A 23,929-nucleotide genomic window follows, 5' to 3' on the forward strand; every position below is an offset into this window, starting at 1 on the left:
TTTTGGTTGCTGAATAATATTCCATTGTATGTATGTACCACATCTTTTTAATCCAGTCATCTACTTTTGGGCATTTGGGCTGCTTCCATGTTTTTCCAGTTGTAAATAAAGCAGCAATAAACATGGGGTGCAGGTATCTTTTTCAATCAGTGTTTTGTGTCTTTGGGGTAGATACCTAGGCCCACTCCCTTTTTTTTTTGAACAGATTGTTTCCTTTGTTTTTATGTCTCTTCAGCCCTTTGTAAATATTGGTGATCAATCCCTTATCAGTAGCATCGTGTGCAAAATTTTTCTCCAGTCAGTAGTGTGTCTCTTTGGTTAATGGCTCTTTTGCAGTATAAGAAGCGTTTTAGTTTGATGTAACCCCAGCCATCCATCTTTTCCTTCACTTTCTTTGCTTTGGAGGGGATATATTTATGTCATTTAGTGTTTTGCCTGTATTTTTCTTCTATATATTTTATGGTTTCGGGTCTTATATCCAATTCTTTTATCTATTTTGAGTTGGTTTTTGTACATGGTGTGAGGTGGTAACCTAGCTTCATTCTTTTGCACATAGCAGTCCAATTTCCCCAGCACCATTTATTGAAAGACTCCTTGTTCCATTGCATATTATTTACTCCTTTGTTGAAGATTAGTTGTCTATAAATATGTGTGTTTGTTTCTGGGTTTTCTATTTGATTCCATTGGTCTGTGTGACCTTTTTTTTAAATCCAGTACCATACAGTTTTAATTGTTAGAGCTTTGTAGTACAGTCTGTGGTCTGGGAGTGTGTTACCTCCATTCTCCTTCATTTTAGTCTAAAATAAACTTGGAAAGCGAAAATTAAGATGCTAATTATGTAAAGATGCGCAGTCCATATCTTGTGATATCTCCATCTGAGCTGTGACCATGTGTCTGGAATGGTTTTATTTGGTGAAGAGACCCTTTACCTTAACATTTTAATTAAGAGAATGCGGAGTGTGTAAACCTGCAACTCCCAATTCTGCCATTTGTTAATCCTCTCAGTAGCCTGATGATATAGTTCCTAATTATTATCTCCATTTTACAGAAGAAGCAATTAAGGCATGAGAGATAGCTTCCTAAGGCCCCACAACTAATCAAGTGGTGGAGTTTGGAAATGGACACCAGCTGTTAGTTTCTCTGTTCTGCTGCCACTCGTAGTTACTAGTTGGTTTTTGATGATTAAATTATGTCTGTGAATTTCTTGGTACATAATAAATAAAAAATGAAGAGTGACTAAATGCTGATTGCATTTTTTATCAGTCCAAAACTGTGACCACAGTACAGGACCTTGGGACTTTGTTACATTACTCCCACCAGCAGGAAGCTGAGGCATTAGCTTTCAGTATTATCCCCTCCTATGTGACTTCTTGAATAGAATGTGCTATTGATGTAACCTCCCTAAACTGATAAAATGTTTCTTCCTCTTACACATGACTCTTTAAAAAAAGAGAGAGAGAGAAAATTAACTCCTCTATCCCCTTGAATCATGAGGCCAGAAGTAGTAAGACAAAGCATCCCTGATTATACTGAAGGAAGGAGCTAGGAAGTTTGATGGGTATGTGACAATGATGGAATGATCAGTCTTGGGTGGTGCCTTTTTAGTCTACCTTCCTCTTTGTGCTTGCTGTTGATGTAACTGTTGCTTTTTGTCATCTTCCCTAAGGTCCTTAACCTCCTACTGACTTTCACTTACCTCTCTGATTTTGCTAATATCAAAACGAAGAAAAAAGCACTAGAAAATAAAGGAGGATAAAGGCAATTTTAGAAGTGTGGTGGGGGGTGAGTGGAAGAGGGGGAATCAGCATAGAATGGGAAAGACTATTAAATACAGATTTAAATTTTGGGGGACTACCTTTTTTTTCCCCTCATAGCAGCTAGTAAGCACCTTGAATAACAACCATCTTCAGTTTCCTCAAAAACTATTTCAGTATGTAAACCTCTATTACTTTTATTCTTTGCATATTTAAATACTATTTGATTCTGCTAGTAGGAACCTATGTAAACATAGATTCACTTATCTTTGGTCCTTTTATTTTCTTATTGAAAGGAATTCAGCAAACTGGAATCAGTAATTACCCCCTCTGTTAGGGTCCATAGTTTTCCCAAATTTCTGAGTACATTTTAACACTGGAAATAGCAGCTATAATCAGCTAAGGAAGAGAGCATCGGGCAGCAGGATGTGAGAGGAAACCACCACCACAGAAGGCAGCTCTATCGCAGAGGCAGCTGCCATGGAGAGAGGGCACTGAGGGAGGAACAGCCTGGCAGCTGCTGCCAAGAAGGGGACCCAGGAGACTCCAGAGGAAGCAGAAAGAGACTCCATTGGACAGGCAGGATGGGGTTAGGGTGTCAGACCTACCTGGTCAAGTTGGTAAAATTCAAGTTAAAGGCATAGCACTAGCTCTTCCCTGGACTGCATGGGTGATTACTACAGCACAGGCTTGCCTTTGACCACCCAAGTAAAGTGACTGGGAGGATCACCTTGGAGTTTCCACATGGTGCAGGCTCTCTCCTGAAACTGGAGGCTGGCTGCAGAAACACAAAGCTAGAAGAGTACAGTTCACGGAATATACTACTTCTGTTAAAAGAGTAGGGGCCTAATGAGGTAGGATCGTTTATTTATTTTATGTTAGACTTCTACATGTCCTTAACCTTTAAGCCAGGTTTGTTTTTGTTTTTTTTTTTTTAAATGCAGCTCTTTTTCATTAGAAGATGTAAATGATTACTGCTGTGTTTTCATTCCTATTGTCAAATTTTTGCTTGAAGTAAATCGTTGTTGTTAAATTGATCAGCATTTTATAAGCAGTTCTTTTCACTCCCTTTCTCACCCTCTTGTTTTCTGTTTCAGTTGCTGATATGTGTTCAAGATGAGTGGGATGGGAGAAAACACCTCTGACCCATCCAGGGCAGAGACAAGAAAGCGCAAGGAATGTCCTGACCAGCTTGGACCCAGGTTAGAGTCTTCCTGAAAACAGAATCAGTATTGCCCATGAAAACCATAAACATTCTCCTTTGATACCTTTACAGTGACTTTACACCTGATTCAGTGTTACTTGATTTTTTTTTTCTTTTACATTTAAACCTTTCGACATGTGGTATTTACCTTAGATTTTGGACAGTTGATCAGTTAACAGATTTTATTATTCATTACAAGAAAAGGATAATACATACTTAGGATGTCCCCTTTGTACTTGACTCTTAAAACTAGTTTATTCTGTAGTTTGGGTTTTTCACATTTTCTTTTTTTGTTAGGTCACCAGAACATTATAAAGATAAGACCATCCCACAATAAAGAGAGATTTGTTATTAATTTTTGAACTTGCTTAATCTTCTGTGTGTTCCCCCCCACCCCCAGAGGGGGAGGTCTTTTATTGTTAAATCTACCTGCTTTTTTTTACATGTGGCTGTTTAGTGCATAAAACACAGTTGCAAAGCAAGTTCTATCTATACATCATGGGTAGAAGTGTTAAGTTGTTGTAACATCCATGCAAGATAATTAGCAGTGTCTATGACATCATAAATGAACGTCCGCTTTGAACTAGTAGTTCCACTTTTAGGAATTTTCAAACAATAGACACTCATGTAAAATGTGATATGTATGAGGTTACTTATAGTATTGTTTATAATTGCAAAAGATCATCTATGTGTTTATAGGGAACTACTTGCACAGCTATATCTATAACCTAGAACATAATACAGCTATAGAAAAGAAAGAACACTTTTTATGTGCAGCTGCCTTTAATGCTCAGGAGTCCTGATTGATGAGGCGGTTTGGCAAAAGGAAACAATTGCAGTGGGAGAAGTTGTTCTCTTTCCTAGTGTTATGCTGGCACGCTTGGGGATGGCCATTTCTATTTTCATGTCTCTTTCTGGTGCCCTGGGTTTGTGGGAGGAGGGGAGTCCTGGAGGCACAGGGTAGTCAGAGTCCCAAATGGTAGCTTGTGCTTCCATACATTACAGCTACTCTCTCTCTCTCTCTCTCTCTCTCTCTCTCTCTCTCTCGCTTTCCCTGATTTAATAAAGTAGAAACTAGGGACAAGAATGAGACTCAGAAAAGTCAAATTCTGATCACTGCCCTCAGAAACGCACAGATAATCTTGACAAGTCATGTAGCTTCTAAAAATGTAGAAATCGGCCCTCCCTGGTGGCGCAGCGGGTTAAAGCACAGCACTGAGAAGCTAAAGCCACTTCCGCATGAGTTCGATACCCGCCTGCCCTGGAGGTGACCGCATGGCACGGCAGACCTCTCCTGACCCGCCCGCTGCTCCCCTCAGCAGTGTACTTCATCGATCTGCCTGTTCTGCTCCCCACTCTGTCTCTACTGAAGCCTCTCACCGCCCCTGAGCCTCTGGCCTGTACCCCAGTTCTGCATGTACAAATAAAATAAAATCTTTATAAAAAAAAAAATGTAGAAATAGTGTTTCATCTTACTTTTATTAGTTTATGAAAATCATGCTACTTTTTATAGTATATTAGAAAGTATATAAATTGTATAACAGCGTTATATACAAATAATTTTATGAAAATGCAGAATGCTATTTCTTTAAACATTTTTTTGTATTGTACCATTTAGAATATAATTTCGCGGCTCCTTGAGAAAAATTGCATGCTTTTATTGGCTAAGGGAACTTTTGAGTTTGCTATTTTATAAAATTCAAGTGAGGAGATTTTTCCAATTTTATTACTCCTTTCCATTAACTTCTAAAACCTTTACTGGGCTTATATTACTTATGTTTTGTTTGTCATTTAGTTTGGATAGCTTTAACAAATACCCTAGGTCAGTTTCACTCTTGTTTCTAGTTCTGCTGTGAAATTTTGCATTAGCTAAGAGCTTATTTGGTTTGATTGTTGATATTCTAAAGAAGTTTTGGAAATCATAATTGTTTAACTATTTTTATGCTTTAGCAAAATATCTAAAATTATATGTAGCATTCTAGTAACTACGTTAACTTCCCTGTCTTTTTCTAATTTTCAGTGTACTTAAAAAATTATAGTTATATACATTTATATATATACATGTATATACTTTCTTCCTTGTTTTTCTAAAACATGCCTTTTCTTATTCAACAATAAATTTGATGTCTGCTTATAACAAACACTAGATTAATAAAGCACAGTGGTGAGCAAATCTCCTTGATCATTAACTATTGTAAAACAGATAGTCCAGTGGGAGACTTTGAGCATACTGAAAAAAAAAATCATGTAAGTAAATACATAATTATAAAGTAGGAGACGTTTGACTTCAGTAAAACATACGACCTTAGGTTTTTCTCTCCATATGTCTATGTTTATATGAGTAACTTTGCTATCTTTGTTACTAGAACTAGTTTAAGAGAGTTACCCTTTTTGCCTAATAGCACTTTTTCAAATGCATAATAAAAACAAGTTTTTTCTTTTTAGCCCCAAGAGGAACACTGAGAAACGTAATCGTGAACAGGAAAATAAATATATTGAAGAACTTGCAGAGCTGATTTTTGCAAATTTCAATGATATAGACAACTTTAACTTCAAACCTGACAAATGTGCAATCTTAAAAGAAACTGTGAAGCAAATTCGTCAGATCAAAGAACAAGGTAGGAGAACTGAAGTAATATCTTGGAGCATTTAGCTGGTGTCTGGTTTTCCAGAAATTTCTGTGGGAAAAGTTCTTTTAATCCATCTCTTGTGCTTAAATTATTGATGAGGAAATGATGTCACAGTGCAAGATGAATGCAAGTATCACTTGCAGTGATTTATAAATAGGCTTTATATAAAATTCAACAATTCTCCAAAGACAGAGGAGTCTGAGGTGAGGCAGGGTGATGTAACTTTTCATCTAGTAAAGCTCAATTAGGTGCCCACTGCTACTCTCTTACCCTGGAATTCTCATAGCTTGCACAGCAAGTGACTGTCCTCATTTGCAAGTGAGGAGTCAATTGAAGATGGAAACCAGAAGTAAGGAAGTGAACCACCTCCTGTTTCAACTAGTCAGCATCTTTGATTAAGTCTGGCTTCAACTGGTCACGCCACTAGATTAGAATTTCATATCCTGAATGACAAGAGATTTGAAAGGCTCAAATCTCTAGTCAGAATTCCTTTGTGAAGTTGAGATACTGAGCATGACAGCTTTCTTCCTGGGGTTTTCTTTTCTTTCTTTTTTTTTTCTGAGATCATTTTCTGTGTTCTTCTTTGATATTTTTGCCTGCAGAAAAAAAAAATCAAAAATCATTTTAAAACACACATTGGACTTTGTGGTGCCAAAAAATATCCGTAGTCGGCAAGTATGAACAATGTCTCAGTGCTCAGGGCCAATATATGCTCGTGAAGTATTCATGCTCCGCTTTCCATCATGGCTAGGGAGATTATTATCTCTTGTAATCTGTTTTGAATGCATCCTCTTAGAGTTCTTTTTTTTTTAACCTACCCTTATATAATATTCAGAAGAGGCAGATTTTAGAAAAATATGCCTTTGTATAGATGTAAGAGCCTGAAACTTTCCCTGCTCCCATCCATCATAAAATTCTAGTTACCTATTAGCACATTATTGTCATAAAATTTTCCATTTTGACAGATATGCTGTTGAGCTAAGTTTTATGTAAAACACTTTAACAAATACAGTTCTGACTTCCAAGAACTTAAGAATATACACATACACAGCATAATTTCTAATAACAGTTTGCTCTGGAAATCAGTCTTTATTTCCAGTTTCTCCATCAAAGTTATAGCATCTAACATTCAAGTTTCTCTACTTGATGTCTGTCTCAAGTCTTACATTACCTCTTTTCTCTGCCTTCTTTTTCCTTTGAGATTCACTAGTGATCAAAAACTCAGTTTAATCTCAACTTTCTGTTCTCTTCACTTTTTTGGTATCAGCAAATGGATAAAATGGCATTTATACAGCTCTTAGGAAAAATAATTGGTTATAAAGTTTTAGAATGCTTTGAAGTCATCATACCTAGTCTCTGATATCATCGCAGAAGTAATTAAGCTTCTTGTTTTAGGTTTCCAATGATTTTGAATGACTCAATTTTGTGAGCAATGCTTGGTAGGTAGTACTATTTACATTTTAAAACAATTGTATACATATATACACACAGATCCATACATATGTTACCACTGTCAAAGTCTTGCACAAGGTTTAAAGTTTTGCAAACCCTTGGTAATTCCCCCTTCAAACCGTAAAACAGGTTAAGATATGTCACGTTGGGACTCTGCCATACTTTCACTGAAGGTTTAATCATAAGGCTGCATACCACAGCCACCCAAGAAGCAGCAACAATAAACACCCTGTCAAGTCTTATTCTTGTAATAATGTTCCTATTAATTTGAGAAGGAATGTGTTTTGAAAGGTAAGCAAAGCTAATGAATAGTACAAATATACTTTTAAGTTCTCAACTAATCCAATATTTTATGCATATTGCTGGTTCAATAAATTGCTATTAAACGAATAGGAATTCTAGAATCAATCAGGCACAAGCTAGATATACATCATGGTTCTGTCATTTATAGGCTTTTTAAACTTGGGAAAATGACTTTTACTCTCAGAAAATTTAGGAATCACAGCATCTAGTTTGCACAGTTGCTGAGGAAATTAAGAGCACTATAAATGCAATGGTACCTGTCACAGTAAATGCTTAGTAGGTTTTGAGTAAATATCTTTTCCACATTAAGCAGAAAGGCCCCTTTTTTCTTTACCTATACTTAAGATCTTTAAGCTTTGAGCTCCTCCTTCAGATGAAGAATGGGAAAATGGTTATGAACATCTTCCCCTACTAGGATATTTGATGAAAGTGAAGTTTTTCTGGTACCGGAGAAGTCTGCAACCCCACTACACACCCCTCCATTCAGCTCTGTTTGGGCCATTTCAGTGGCCCTCAGCAGCTGGCAGCTAGCCAAGGTTCGAGAGCAGCAAGTAAGATGGACCTGAGCTCTTCTCTCCCATCCTTTTTACCTTCCCACCATACTGATCACCCAGTCAAGAGCATAAATAGAATCTGCCATCTTTACATTATCCAAACTTAATTTGTATTTGAGATGCCTGAATAAAATCAGGATGGGCCTAAAGATGTTAAAGTGTATTGTATGAGGTGCCACTCTGAGAATACGTAGTGGAAACAGCCAGCTTCATGTTTAGGAACGTTAGGGGTCAAAAGCTGAAGCAGATCAGCCAGGCTTGATGGGCTCTCCCACTCACGTGTGCTTTCTCGTTAGCTGCTCTCCAAGTTTCCATACACTTTACAAATAAAGGAGGAGAAGAAAGGAGACTTTTAAATGGCCTAAAGGATAGGAATTACAAGCTATTTAAATAAATGAGCTTTCTCTTGGGTTCAGCATTTATGGAGCACGTGTTTGGCAGACACCAGCTTTCCAAAAGTATTTGCTCTGCAAGTGGGCTTTGCAGAGCCGGCAAACAGAGAACCTGCCCCAGCTTTCTGATGTGAGATGTGATGCTTCTTCCTGTTTGTTCTAATGCCGATAATGTTTAGAATTTCTGGTTTCTATAATTTACAAGCAGTAATCATAGATAGTAAATAACCTTTCTTTTCCCCCTATTTCAGAAGGTTAATACTGCTTCTATTTCACAGAGTAATGATAAGTAGTATGTAAATGCAAATAATTTAATTTTTCATTACTGTGTTCAATTTCATACTCCTTAACTGGAAAATTAAATGAAAGTTATTATGGAAAATACATGATGATTCCTATACTCTTAAAAAGTAAAACTGAAGTAGATGTAACTGCAACATCTGGGGGAGTTTCAAAAGTTAATTTCTCTTGTCCTGTTTCTCTTGTCCACTGTTAGCCCAACATAGCCACATTTTTTATTGCTTTTTTTTAATAATAATTTTAAATGTTTTTTTTTAAGTATTTGCCACTTCATTTAATGCCACTTTAGTGCTATGTATTAAAATACAGAGTACATTTATCAGTAAATAAAGTTTTGGTGTAACTTTCTATTATTATTTTTCTAAAAATAGTAGTTTAATTAGTGGGTAGCAATAAGAATGAAAAAGGTGTATTTTAAAAATCCATGTGGACAACTCTCCTGCCTGCCTGTGACTATACAAGTGCCTCTCTTTTTTTCTACTTTTCTTAATAAACCTGCCCTTTTAAAATGTTTTTTAAAAAAAATCCATGTTGGTACAAGCTAAATTTGGAGGGGAAGTTTCTTACTGAGTCAAGCACCTTAAAAGAGCCGTCTGGTTTCATATTGTGATTGTTCTAATGATACCATATCAATCTGCAGTGCCAGTATGAGAGCATTGGGATTCCAGATTGCTTCATATAGGTGGATAAACCCTACTGTTAAAGATAAGATCAAAAAGTAAATATTTAAGAGAGGGTGAGGGACGTTGGTGTGGTGGAGTCAACTCAAATCAGAAAGCAAGAGCCATTTGTTAAATTTCAAGAATTCTATGAGCCATTTCCTGAAAGCTCTGGCATTATTAAAAACTATATAGACTTTAATTATACCAAGAAATAAACGTAAAAAAAACTAAAGGTCATCATTGCCTAATTATTTTAACATTATCTATGCCATGGAAATCTGAAAGTCAGTAAACTACACATCAGGACTTGATTGACTGTTTTGTTGAATATTATTTAGTCTTAAATCAATGGAGAAAACATTAAGATTTAGCATTTTAACTTAAGTAACCATACATACATACACAAAATATATTATCCAACTCAGAAAAAGTCACTGAGAAATTCACAGTTGTAGAATTTCTGCATGCTACACACAACTTCACCATGTATTTTTATTATTTGTCTTTTATCGGATTCATTAACTTAAATGAAAATTTCAACAAGTAGTCATTTCAGAATTGTTATCATCATTGCTTGGCTATAATTTGAGAGTTTGGCAAAAATCCACAGAAACATTCTTGAGAATAAAGTGGCATATGAAATTTACAATAAAGCTGTACATTTTATTGTCATTTGTAAATTATATAATGCACATTGTTTTATATTAGTAAGTTTTGTAATAGATTTATTATGATGCTTACTATTTTGCTCCCAAAAGAGCTATTTTTTTAAGCATTTCTTAGTATGTTACTGTGAGGCATGTGGGTGGGCAACTTGTATTGTAAATATGAGTCAATATAGGTAAGTCAATTCATAAACGAAGAGAATTATTTTTAAAAATACGGAAGTAGTACTGGCCTTAGTGTTCTGTACACCCACTCACATTGAATGGGTATACAAGTGATGAAAATCAGTTATTCAAAGCTGAAGTCTAGGCATGAACATTCATAGCTCTCACCAAGCAAAGTTAGCAAAAACACTCTCATAGCAGATTATTTCCAGAGGTAGGATAGTAAATTAAACTTTGGTGGTGTAACTTCCAGACCTTACCATGTGTTAAAACTTTAAAGTGATAGTATTTTGTGCTGGAAAAAGTAGATTAGTAAACTCAACAGCTCTTTGGCATGCTTTTATAGATACTCATACTGAAGACAGTAGTTTAGATTTTTGGACTGCCAGTCAAATATTTATGGCAGTGAAAATTACCAATTACTTGGAGAATGAATCAGAGAGTGATAATGGTATATTAATACTAACTTTTTAAGAAACAATGATCTCTTACACACTACATATTCTTTGAATTTCAGTTGTCAACTCTTTTATCCTGTCTTCTTTTAAAGATACTCATGATAATTAAATGGCCAAAGTCAACCAGCCAGAAGTAAAAGTGGGCCAGCAGGGTTAGAGTGCAATAAGCATGTTCAAGATCCTAACCCAGTTGGCAGTGTTACTCTGTTAATCATTGCAGTGAACACATTACAAGCATAAACTTTATTTAAATCAGCCTGTTCTTTCTGTTCACCAACTGTATGACCATATGCAAGTTAACATCTCTGGGTCTTGGCTTCCTAATCTGTAAATAGGCAATAATAAAACTCACTTCATAAACATCTTGTAAAGAATGTATTCAATATTATTTGTAAACAGTTAACCTAATGCTGTGACACATAAAAATATTTCCTAGACAACAATTACTGTTCTTACCTTTGTTTCTGACATCTGTATTTGCAGTTAATATCCAAGATTAGGTTTTCTTCCCAAGGATTCAGTATTGATAAGGAAACATAGTTTTTGGATAGTTTCATTGTTACAATTTTAAGCCTTAATAGTCTTATGATGTTGACTCTTTTACTTTAATACAGAAATACATAAATAGAAGCTATCAAAAACTGTGCAATTGAAACAAAAGTTAGGAATGTAGTACTTGATGTGACTCCACCTGCAGCCTTCGTTCGGTCTAACTTTTTGTTCCTGCTTAATCCCTGAATAGCAATTTCAAAATTTTATTTTAAAGATAACTAAAGAGGGCATAGTCTTGTCAGTTTTTTTTTTTTACCTCATCCTCTTTACTCCAATACTTGAAACTGGTCTTGTTTTACTCTTGCGGATGTAAAACTATTCATGGTTTCCATGCAATTAGAAATTTTATTTCCTTGTTTGCTAATGTAACTTGTAATTGGCAGAATATCCCTGATATTGCAGCTTTTAATGAAGGTAATTTTTTTCACATGATTTGCCTGTAACTCACTTTTATATTTTTATGTGACTTAATGGCTCATATTATTAATGAAACACTTAAAACTGGTTAGGTCGGGAGGAATTCCTGCTGTCATTTCTTTCCTGGATCTCCTTATGTTTTATTTTTAAGTATATAGAAGGGTTTTTTTTGGCTTGTTTATTTGTTTAACAGCTTTCAGATAAAGAGGACTTAAATAATTAAATATGCTTTAAGTTTCTAACAATGTATGACTTGAACCCTCATTTCAAGATTTAAATGGCTTCCATATTCTAATTAAAAGCAAGCATCCCTTGTTTTCTTGATCAACTTATACTAGTATGAAAAGAAATTCATTCTCTCCCCCCACACACTGTCTATATTGATTTTATTCAAATGCAAACATTCATTCATTTTTAGTGAGTAAATACTATGTGCAAGACATTGTTTTTCACTATGGAGGAACCCAACAACCGGTAAATATGTAGTTCTTTAGTACTTTTACTTATTTGGGGAAAATCAGTTTATAAACAACTGTGGAACTGTAGGTGGGGCAAGGTGTGATCAAAAGATACTGGTTCAGACTTTAAAGTGGACAGTAACTTTGATTTGTGCCTTGCTGTCAGAAGATTTTGAAGGTGAGATAAAAGCAGACTATGAATGGGGAGAGGCATTCCAGATAGGGGCCAGAGGAGGCTGCGCCCAGGTCCTAGAACCCTCAGGGCACCTATTTGTGTGTCAGGTCAAACTATTTAGCGACTGAAAAAAGATGTATTGAAGCATTTGGTTGGGTCTGAGACTTAAAAGAGTAGATGAACCAAAAGGGAGCATAAAGCACAGTGCTGTTAAATGTATTGAAATTTGGAGAAGGTAACATAAAATATGACACCCCTTCTCCACCCAACCATTTTCAACAGAATTGTCTTGAAGTCAGATCTACCATGCTTTCTAGACTCTAGAGATACCCCTATACTAAGAATGGGTTAAAAAAAAAGAATACTGAGCCCTCCCTGGTGGCTCAGCCTGTTAAAGCACAGCACTGCCAAGCTATAGCAGACACTTCAGCTTCAGTAGATCTGTGGGGGTAGGTGACCCACATGGCATGGCAGGCCTCCTGTCTTGCCCGCTGCTTCCCTCAGCAGTCAATCTGCCTATTCTGCTCTCCGCTCTGTGTCTGGTAAATCCTCCCACTTCCCCTGCACCTCTGACCTGTACCCCAATTCTGTATGCATATTTATTGTCACCCCACTGAGGGATCGAACTGCACTGAAGTGGCTGCGGGTAGCTTCTCAGTGCTGTGGTTTAATGTTACTGCCAGAGAGGGCCCAGTGCTGCTGATTTTAAGGAGTAGGAGTTGGGATGTGAAGGGGACATAATGAAACTAAAGGAGAAAATACTAGGTTAAAATATTCTAGAGACTTACAGAATGTTTATTTCATCTGTAATGAGAATAATAAATATAATCTTTTACTCACTTTTATAAATTGTTGTGGGGACATAGAAGGAGAAAGAATGACAGTTAGTCAATAAGGAAGACCCACAAAGACAGACTAGCAGTGAGCCTGACAGAGACAGTAAAGGTGGAGAACATACTCAGAAGCAAGGGAGTGCAAGTTCGAGCACAGAGAGAAAATTTTACTCTATAGTCTCTTACACATTTGTCACTAATGACTCAGCGGGTAGTCATATTCAGAAACTTCGAGTACTCTTGACCTGAGCCACTGGGTATCAGCCTTCTCCTTCCACTCATTCCCACCCTAGCTTTAGTGAAGTGTGGCTCCTCAAGTGAGTGCCTCAGCTGCCCAGGCCTCCCCTAAGGTTGTACATGGGAGGTGAACCAATGTGCCACCTCCCCTCTACTGCTTGTGCTGGCACTTAAAAGCAGTTATATCTGCCAGTATGCCCACAGGAGCAGTTCTGGACTGTTTCTCCACAAGAATCAATTAAAAGTAATTTTTAAGGAGCCCCTTGAAAGAGGAGCCAGGTTGATCCATGTGCCCCAACTTCCATAACTGCCAGTAGACCCCATTAAAAGTGTAAAAGACCCTCAGCATAGCATATAGTTCTGTCTGGCCTTTCTCCAATACTGCCTTCATTTTCCATCTCCAAGCCACAAGCTCCTTGAACCTAGGAACTCCCTCACAATATTACAGTGACACTGCTGTGTCTTTTAGCTGGAGTGCATCTCTCCTTATCCCCTTGTTAGTTGGCAATATCCATCATTACTAATAGCCACTAGGGTAAACTACTACAACTTTGTGAGTTGACTGTCTGGGAATTGACTGTCCAGGGGCAAGGATGCTTGACTGATAACCTGTGTCTGATCAGTTTGGCCAACTGTTTTGCTCTCAAATTACATATCAGTATGTGTACACCAATGCTGTACTCTAGACTACTTGTTGCTAACACATATTTGTGGTTTTGAGGCTTTATGTCACTATTCACAACCTCTCCTTATCTGGAATGCTTCCTTTTCCTGTCTATTTTATTCTCAGTATAGTCCTACTCTTTAATTCTTCAGGCTCATCTCAAATACTCCCTTTTCAGCAAAGGGATTTCCCAGCTATCTCCTTTGAATCTTGTTTCTTAATATCAATTGGCTTTTTATATGTCTGCTTCTCTTTTTTCTTACCCAGTTGAATGATAAATTCCTTGATGATGGAGATTGTCTCTACTCATTGACTCATACCTGCTGCATTTTGAGCACAATGTTTATTTTTAGTTGGTGTACAATATTTTTCTCATTACTAGTCTGTATGTAGTCTTCATAATAGCTTTACATGTGATAAAAGAATGCCCTAAATTTAAGAACTTTAAGTTTTATTCTAACAATTGAATACCTTCTCTCTCATACAACATGCAGCTTGTATCCTGAAAGTGTATTGTGTATCAAATGCCCAGTAGTAGATGACTAGATCAAGATGTGGTATATATTCTCGTGTGTGTGTATATACACATACATGTATATATACAACAGAATATTACCCAGCAATCAAAAAAGATAAATGCATGCCATTTGCAGCAACATGGATGGAACTGGAAGAGATTATGCTCAGTGAAGTCAGCCAGAAAGAAAAAGAAAAATATTGGATGGTTTCACTTACTAGAGGAATGTAGGAGAACCAAATGAGGGATCAGGAAAAAAAGATGATTATAAAAATTTAAAAACAAAATTAAAAGGCAACTATAAATCACAGATACTCTGCAGGGGAAGAGGAGGTGGAGGAGTCAAAACAAGGGAGGGAAGAACGCAAGGGATTATGTTGATGGCGCACAGTGAATTGGTGGTGGGAATTATACTAGACTACACCTGAGAGGAGAGCATGCATTTACAAAAAAGAATGATGTAAAATATGTATAAAATTAAAAAAAAAATTCGGATGGTGAACTGTTAGCTTTATTAGATACTAGTAAGTTTAACTCTTGAGTCCCTGTTAATATAAGGAATAGAAATCTAGAAAGCTTGTCACCTAGACCTAGAGCATATTTTGAATCCTGGGAGGATTTTACCATTTTTTTATAATTCTTATTATGATTGTTTATTATTTTAGTTGATATGATTTTTTTCCTAATGAGTTTAAATAGACACTGTATTAGATACTTACGTGCTTAATTTGTTATTATTATATCGTTTTTTTTTATGTTCATGCTTTGCAAATACTGGATACATTGGTTTTTGAAAGAACTCACATATGTGAAACTATGATATATGTTCGATGAACTAAAGTTTACATGTCAGTCATTCTTGGTATAAAGAATGAATTAAATATTTGGGTTGCGATAGAACAGTACAACTTTTCAATTGGATTATAAATTTACTTACTACATAGGTGTGCATTTTATATAATTTATTCACTGTTAAAAGATTAGAAATGGCAAAATCAGATTTATGCATAGTATTATAAACATTGCAGTACATAAAGATATAGATCACACATAGCACTATATTACTGCTTTTTTTTTTTAATTCTTTGGTTAATTTAAGGTTAAAGTAATTTTTCTTAGATTTTGTTTGATTTTTTTTTTTAAGTAAATGAATTAAAACAAGCATTTTCCCAACCTGTTGTGCTGGTAGAATGGAAATGTGCTTCTTTTTATGTGCTTCAGATTTAAGTTGATTTCCAGATTGAAATGGATTATGCAGTAATAAATTGTTATATATGCAGCTCTTTTAATTGATTCTTCCAAGGAGACTTTTCCTCCTGGTTTCATAAGGGTGTGCACACGTGCTAAAAATGCATAACAAATTTACCTTAATAATTTTTAACTGCACATTATTAATGCTGTTTACTATATATCTACTATTGTACAGCTGACCTCTAGAACTTTCACCTTACATGAGGGAAGCTCTGTATCCACTAACACCATATGACAGGCTTTTTTTCTTAAGCACTGAATAATATTCCATTGTGTACATACATCATATTTTCAGTTTTCACTCTTCCATTGATATATATTAGGGTTACATTCATATCTTAGCTATTGTTAATAATGCTGTAGTGAAGATGGATATCTTCTGTAGGTCTTGCTTTCAGTACTTCTAGACATATACTCTGAGGTGGGAATGCCACATGATAAGGGAGTTATTTTTTTTTTTTTTTTTTGAGGAACCGCCATACTGTTTTCCGCAGTGTCTGCATCCTTTATATTTCCACCAGTGTTACACAAGGGTTCCAGTTTCTCTGCTTCCTCACCAACACTTGGTACTTTCTGTTTTGGGGTTTGATAGCAGCCATCCTAATGGGTGTTAGGTGATACCTCATTGTGCTTTTGATTTCTATCCTCTGATAATTAATGGTGTTGAGTATATTTTCCAATGAGATATTTTGAAAAGAATAAGTGTCTAATATATTATTTTAGCATTGAATGCTCTCCATATAATCAAATATCTTAATATCATGCATTGCTGTACATGACAGTGTACATGACCATCGCTAAGACTACATCTGGGGAGAAGGTTATTAAATTCAGGAAGTAAGATTCCTTGAGGCAAATCTGAAGTTAAGAAAATGAGAGAAAACTACAGTGGCATTAAGATCTTCCTGTTAGACATTTTGCCTCATTTCAGCCATTTCCTGCAAATTAGTACTACCAGCCTTCTTTCTGCCCATTGCAGGGAGGAAGACGTCATTAAGCATGCTGGTTATCTTTTTATCTGTAGTTTGGGGTGTGCAAATGGAAGCACACAAGTCACTTCCCAGTTCTTTCCTCCTCTTGTTACTTACTGTTGTTGACTCAGAAACATTTTGAAAATGCTCATCTTCATCTATTTTGAAAATGCTCATCTTCTGCTAATTACTGAGTCACTTAATTCTGGTAATAAAGTGTAGGAGTTATTTATTTTCTCCTCATCTTTTCTGTCACCCAAATGTTTTTAAAGTAATAATTCCAGGAAAACAATGATCATGTCATTCAACTCAGCGCTGTAGTTTAGAAATGGAGACCCTTGTAGCTTATGCTTTGCCATAAGTTCAGCAAAGATTGACTTTTCATAGTTTTGGACCTTACTAGAATTGTTAGTCCAGCTTTTTCTCCCACAGTTGGTCTAATCAGCATGTCAGTTCTTGACCTGCTCTTTTCTATTTGACAGAAAAGGAAACTTCACAGAACACAAGATTTGTATTTGTAATACTGTTGTACTTATAATACTGTTGATGAAAGATTCTGAATACCAGTAACTTTAACCTGAGTACTGATTTTAATATGATCTTTTTTTATTGTGATAAAATATGTAGCAAAAAAGAATTACCCTTCTTAAGTGCACTTCAGTGGTACTCAGTTCCTTCACATCTTTAGGCAACGATCGCCAGTGTTCATCTCCAAAACTTTTTTATCTTACCAAACAGAAACTTCAGTTAAACAATAAGTATTTGCCTCTCCTCCCACCAGCCCCTGTAAGACACTGTCTGCTTTCTGTCTCTTTGAATTTAATCACTTTGCATACCTCATTTAAGTGGAACCATACAGTTTTTGCTTTTTGTGAGTGGCCTGTTCTTAACGTGATGTCCTCAAAATCCATTCATGTTGTGGTCTGTAATGTGTTTCTTTGCTTCTTAAGACTGAATAGTACTCTATAGCATGCGTATATGATGTTTTGTTTATCCTTTGGTCAGTAGACATTTGGTTTGCCTTTCGCTTTTGTGGATAATGCTGTTATGAAAGTCATTGTGCAGTATTCCTGCTGTCTTTGTTTGTGTGTGTGTTATCCAGAGGTACAAAAACAGTAGAAAAATTGAGACCTTGAAACTAGTAAATAGCAAATTAGAATTCACACCCCAGCTTTGTCGATGATTTTGTAATATTTCTCCTTTTGTTCCATTACCTATCAGTACCTCTAAAAACGGTGGTCATGTCTCCAACTTTGCCTTTATTATGAGAGAAAATGTTGTTTTATCTAGACATCCCAAAATGCGCACTCAAAACCAAAATAAAAATTTATGGTAGCTACTGCTGTGTCATGAGGTAATTTTAATATGTCTTATACACAAAAATTTTTTTAATGATTTGGGGTTAGATGTGATTTCATTAAGTATCTTAAAGTTAATAGAGACAGTAGTCAGACTATGGAGCATTATAGGTTAAGGAACTATTACAGCATAAGACTCATTTAAGCTCTAACTGCCTTTAACCCAGGTTCTTGTTTGTTCCGTCCACCTATATGATTTCCTAACCCAGCCTGTTTGATTACTGATGAATATTTCCCAGTGTTGTCGTTTGTATTGTTTTTTCTAGTTACCTCAGTATCAAAGGGTAAATGAGCAATACAAGTATTTCACAAAGGAAAGCCTTTTGAATACTATTGCTGTGTATTCAGAACATTCACTTTTTTCTGTGGTCTCAAAAAGGAACATACAATAAGGGCTACAATGATGGCCCCCATTACACTGCTCCTTCTTAGCAGCTCATGTCACAGCATCTAGTTTGACCTGGTGTGGAACATGACAGAAAATGGTCACACTTTTTTGGAGTAGGAATGAATTGGCTCTTCCCACTGAGAGGAATGCAGTGAGCTGACTATTGGGAAGAAAGTTATAGGCTTCACAAGCAGGATGAGGTGGTAGATGGGATTTCTATAGCTACTAGGGTTCTACAGATCAAACAGCCATTCCTGTTATGACTATTTATATTTTTAGGGACACACAAGCAGCAGAACTTTTGGTATAACGGTCTGATTGCAAAGATGAATTCCAGACCATAAACCACAGTATATTATAAGCCAAGAGTCACAGGAGAACATAAAAAAAGAAAAGGTAATTAGTTACTCTATAAATACTTACAAAGACTCTGGACTTTCAGAGACAGAATTAGCCACCAAGGTAATGAAGCTTGACCTTCAGGGCCGAAAATTGTTGCATGTTCTAGATAGGGAAGCTCCATTCCCATCAGGAAGCACTTCTTTATGAACATTTCAGATAATTATCTGAAGATATCTCAGAAGAAAATTTTGAATCTTCTCAGTTCTAGTGTTAATGCTATTGTACCCTATAAATAAGAACAAGAATTATACTTAAATTTGTATTTTAGGAAGAGCCCCCTCCCTCTAATTGTATAAACCTTAGACCCTATAAAACATAGCTCTGTCCACACAGACTAAGTCAAAAACAAAAGGATCAGCTGACACAGTGAAAAGAGCTGACGCATGAAGTGCTTACTTCATGTCAGGACCGCTGTTAACATTCGTTATCTCATTTCCTCCATGCAACATATCTGTAAGCCAGGTTTAGTTATAAACTCCATTTACAGATGAGACTAGGATGTATGTGGCTTGTCTTGAGTTACCAGCTATTAAGTGGTAGAATTAGAATTCAAATCCAGATAATTGCCTCATTCCAGAGCCGATGTTGCCCAGTGATCTAGGATAAAATAAATATGTCTCCCCATTGTATACTCCTGGGTTTTTTGTTTGTTTTGCCATTTGGAAGAAGTTGTCATAAATGATTTATGTATGTTATTAGTCAGAGTTTAAAATATGTTGAGACACTGTGGTTTAGTTACTGGGAAGAATACTTTTTGCTGATCCTTATTTCAGAAGATGATGTTCTCTTTCAAGGCAGCTCAACTTTTCCTGTCAGGGGGCAGGAAAAAAAGATGATAAAGGATCCCAAGAAAATAGAAAGTTGCTGTCTAGGCCAAAAAAGACCTTTTGGTATGTAACCAGAAAATTGGATAGCAAGCTTGTTTTAGAGCATTCATTTTGTACCCTGATGTGAGCAGATGAGGAATTGTTCTGTCAGATAGAACGTTTCATCATTTTATCTGTCCATCTTTTTGTGCAATGTAGCCTCTAGATAAACAACAGTTTTGACCTGGTTAAAGTATTGTATTCTATTTCAGGATATATATTGAGAACAAAACAGACTTCAGTAACAGTCATTGTGACCACCCAATATTTATTGCATTACTGACTAGAAATAAAGGAATTGGAATCTAAGTGCCAAGTTTCTCACACGATCACTTATCTGTGTACAAGTCTATATTATATAATGTTCACTATACTATACAAAGGAAGTATGTAAAATGCAGACCTCCAGGTAGAAAATGGATTTACTAAATTTCAGCTATCTAAACTTAAAATTTCAAGTCTATAGCTGTTTGAAAGGGTACCCTCTGCCTTATGTTTTCTCACTCTCATTATGAACAAAAGAAAGCCCTAATTTGACAGTCACGTAGAAAAATGCGTTGATTTTATCTAAGAGAGAAAAATTGTTCGCTAAAATATTTTTGGACTCTGTTCTTACAGTGTTAGAGCTTTCATTGCTTATAATAGATTTAAGAGTCTTTTGGTTCTGCCAGTTTTGGAACTAAGACATTTTGTCTGTGGGAAAAAAGAAAAGTGAATAAATAACGCCAATACTTGGTGTGATATTACCTACCATGCTCATTACTGACGTGCCTCTTCACTCCTGCAAGGCCAGATAAGGGACACACCAGAATTCCTAAGCCATCTGGGAAGTCTGTATCTTCTCTTTCTTTAGACATGAAGTGCTTCTCAAGTGGAAGCACTTGAGAAAGAGCAATGATTCCTTATATTAGATGGGGATATATGTATATCACTGTTTGGCAAGATTCCAAGTAATATATTTATCTCGCTACATCTGATGGAGTTTGGGGAGAAAGGAGAAAAAAAATAAAGCAAACCTGTTAGCTTATTGGAATTGGTATATTTATTCTTTACCATCCCTAAATTAAGCTCACCATCTTAAAAACCACTTTCTTTTGATAGTCTTCAGTTTGTAGATTCTCTGTCAGATTTGGAAAAAGTAGCAAAGTACATTTTACTTGGAATATTGCTAGAGAACTAAAATTGTCAAAGATGAAAGAAATTATGTTCCCTTTTATGTCTTAGTATTATATAGAAATATGTCCCCTGTGTAATTGCATTAGTGAGTCTGGTTCCCCCACTGTCATACTTTCTTAAATAGTAGAGTGTTTAAAAACAATTTGTTCCCAGGCCCTCCCTTGTGGTGCAATGGGTTAAAAGCACAGCACTAAGATGTTTATTGCTGCTTTATTTATAATTGGAAAAACATGGAAGCAGCCCAAATGCCCAAAAGTAGATGACTGGATAAAAAAGATGTGGTACATATATACAATGGAATATTACTCAGCAACCAAAAAAGAGAAACACATGTCTTTTGCAGCAACTTGGATGGAGCTGGAAAAGATCATGCTTAGTGAGATAAGCCAGAAAGAGAAAGAAAAATACCGGATGGTTTCACTCATAGCAGGAGTATAATGGACCAGGCGAGAAAATAACAAGAATAATGAACAACCATATACTAGAGACATTTTGAGGGGGTGGAGTGGGGAATGGGATCAAAAACGGGGGAGCTGGGGAGGGAAGTGCACAGGATTATGATGATGGCACACAGGTGACTTGGTGATGGGAAACCCGCAGGGATTACAATTGAGATGGGGAAAAAATGTACAAAATGATGTAAAAATAAACTGTTGTAAAATAAAATAAAATAAAATAAGCACAGCACTATATAGCTGTCACAGCCACTGCAGCATGAGTTTGATCCCCAGCCAGGAAGGTGACCCACATGGTGTGGCAGACCTCTCCTGACCCGCCCACTGCTCCCCTCAGCAGTATACTTCATTAATCTACCTGTTCTGCTCCCCACTCTGTCTCTGGTGAATCCTCTCACCTCCCACATCTCTGGCCTATACCCCAGTTCTGTAGGCATAAATAAATAAATCCTTAAAAAAAATTTGTTCCCTAAGGTTATTTATGTATAAGTTAATTGTTTGGAATATTGTACATTTCACATCAAAGCAATGCAATTTTGGTAGTTAGATTTCTGGACCTTTCCCATAAAGTCTGTTGTAACCAATAATGCTTCTAGCTATAATAGTTTTTAATATATGAGGTATATACAGCTGAGGTTTTACTATATAGAGAAGGTTAGTGATTAATAAGATAGAATTTCTTTTAGAAGCATTACTAAACTTATACCCTTTTTTTTCTGTTGCATATTTCAAGTATACATACTGACCTATGTGGCTCCATGGATAACATTGGTATTGAAAGGAGCCCTCTTACCTGTTAAGTTGTGAACCACTGCCTTGATATTTATTCCATAATCATGAGTACTTACTGTAAAAGCTACTCAGTCATAAAATCCATATATTTCCTGGTCTGAATTTCCAGAGGCCTGGGTTATGTCTTCATCTCCTTTCTTTTCTGTTTTGGTAGATACTCCTGGACCCCATGTCTCTAGGCTTCCACTTGCCAAGCAACACCAGTCATGAATATTAGGAGAGGATCAGAATCCCAAGGTGTACACTGATGAGTGATTGGGAATTCCAGGCATGGCTGTGGGAGCAGTCGTAGACTGGGCCGTTCTGGAGGTGGGGCAGGCAGCTTAAACTTAGAAAGAAAGACTCTGGACCTGCTTCCCATTCCAGTCTTCCGCTAACCATTTGTTTCATTTCTACTATAATTTTTCTTTTTCCCTGATCTAGTGAAGCACAAAATTCAGTTATATATGTTCAATTCCTGTTTCTGAAGCAATTGTTCAATTCTAGTATTGTTTAGCTAGTGAAACAGATAAAGCAAAATGATAAAGAAAAAGTCACAAATGTTTAGGAAATCTAAAACTCATAGTCATCTTCCAGATATTCTTTGACATATAAATAAAACTTTATTTCAATCTTTATCTGTTTTCTCAGCTTCATCTGCAGTCTAAGTGGGTTGCTAAGAAGTAGAGTTGAAGCCATTGGTGTATTTGGAGAGGTGATTAGAAATCCACTTTCTCTCAGTTCTCCTTATCTCAGTATTGATATGAATATGCATTCCCTGACTTATATTGGGGTTTTGGTTCTTTATGTTTTTAAAGACTTATTTGTTTATGTATAGACTGGGGTACAGGCCAGAGATGTGGAGGGTGAAAGGATTCACCAGAGTCAGAGTAGGGAACAGAACAGGCAGATCAATGAAGTACACTGCTGAGGGCAGCAGCGGGTGAGACAGGAGAAGTCATCTGCTATGCCATGTGGGTCAGCTCCTTGGCCAGGGATCAAACATATGCTGCAGTGGCTGTGGATAGCTTCACAGTGCTGTGCTTCAACCTGTCATGCCACAAGGGAGGGCCCTGGTCCTTACTTTAAAGGCTTCAAAGCAATAGCCATCTTACCTTCTAAATATAGTAGTTTCTCAGAATTGGAAAATATATATATGTTGCCTATAGAATATAGTAAAACTATTCTCATATTTAAAAAACGAATTATGAATAGTTTATTTTTTTCACATTGACCTTTCGGGTCAGGGTTAGCAGGAGATGGTATTCATGAACCTGAAAGATTATGGAGTCAATGTCAGTATTCTTTAAAGACCTGCAGTCGTAAATATTCTTGTTCACAGTAAGGGGGTACAAGTTTCTTAGTTTTTTTGTAATCTTTTTATATTAGGTTCATCCCTTAATTCCCTTACCTAAGATAATCTCCCCGAAAGTAATCTTTGACTTTTGTAATTACATTACCCCTCCCCAATTTGTCTCTCTCATAATATAGTCACCTTTCTCTCAACTTCTCTTTGATTTGACTTCTTACAAGTTGTTAAGCCCTTTAGGTTCTTTCCGTGTTCAATATACCAAGTCATCCTTTTTGAAAGTGAGGCTTTAAAATTGAGCTACTGGTTTTCTTATTGAAATAAATGAGAGAGAATATCTAGACACTTGTGTGTTTTAGCTCTACTTCTGACTTAGTGACTCATACTTTTCTTAGAAAAGACAGATACATAGCCCATCTTGTATCTCCTTTGTAGTTAGTGATTGTAGGTTTTTCTCTTTTAAATGCAGCAGTGCTTTAACTTTGAAAAATTGACAAGTTATTTTTATTCCTGTAGAGTATGCTCTCAGCCTGAATTTTTAAGACTTGTAAGTCTAATTTCCTTAGCAATTGGGTTTATCCTGAGAGGAT

General features: G+C 36.2%; 1 protein-coding gene across 2 annotated transcripts in view; it reads left to right on the forward strand.

The window, feature by feature from the left end:
• NCOA2 (nuclear receptor coactivator 2) overlaps nt 1–23,929 on the forward strand; it is a 174,856-nt gene that overhangs the window by 74,386 nt on the left and 76,541 nt on the right. For both annotated transcript variants that reach the window (XM_004679812.2, XM_012723016.1), the window contains exons 2-3: nt 2,852–2,956; nt 5,404–5,576. In XM_004679812.2, the coding sequence (XP_004679869.1) occupies nt 2,871–2,956; nt 5,404–5,576 (259 nt within the window). In that variant the 5' untranslated portion in view covers nt 2,852–2,870. The remainder of the gene's footprint in view (nt 1–2,851; nt 2,957–5,403; nt 5,577–23,929) is intronic.

The sequence above is a fragment of the Condylura cristata genome, unplaced genomic scaffold, assembly GCF_000260355.1.
Source record: "Condylura cristata isolate star-nosed mole 26May11 unplaced genomic scaffold, ConCri1.0 scaffold00009, whole genome shotgun sequence".
NCBI lineage: Eukaryota > Metazoa > Chordata > Mammalia > Eulipotyphla > Talpidae > Condylura > Condylura cristata.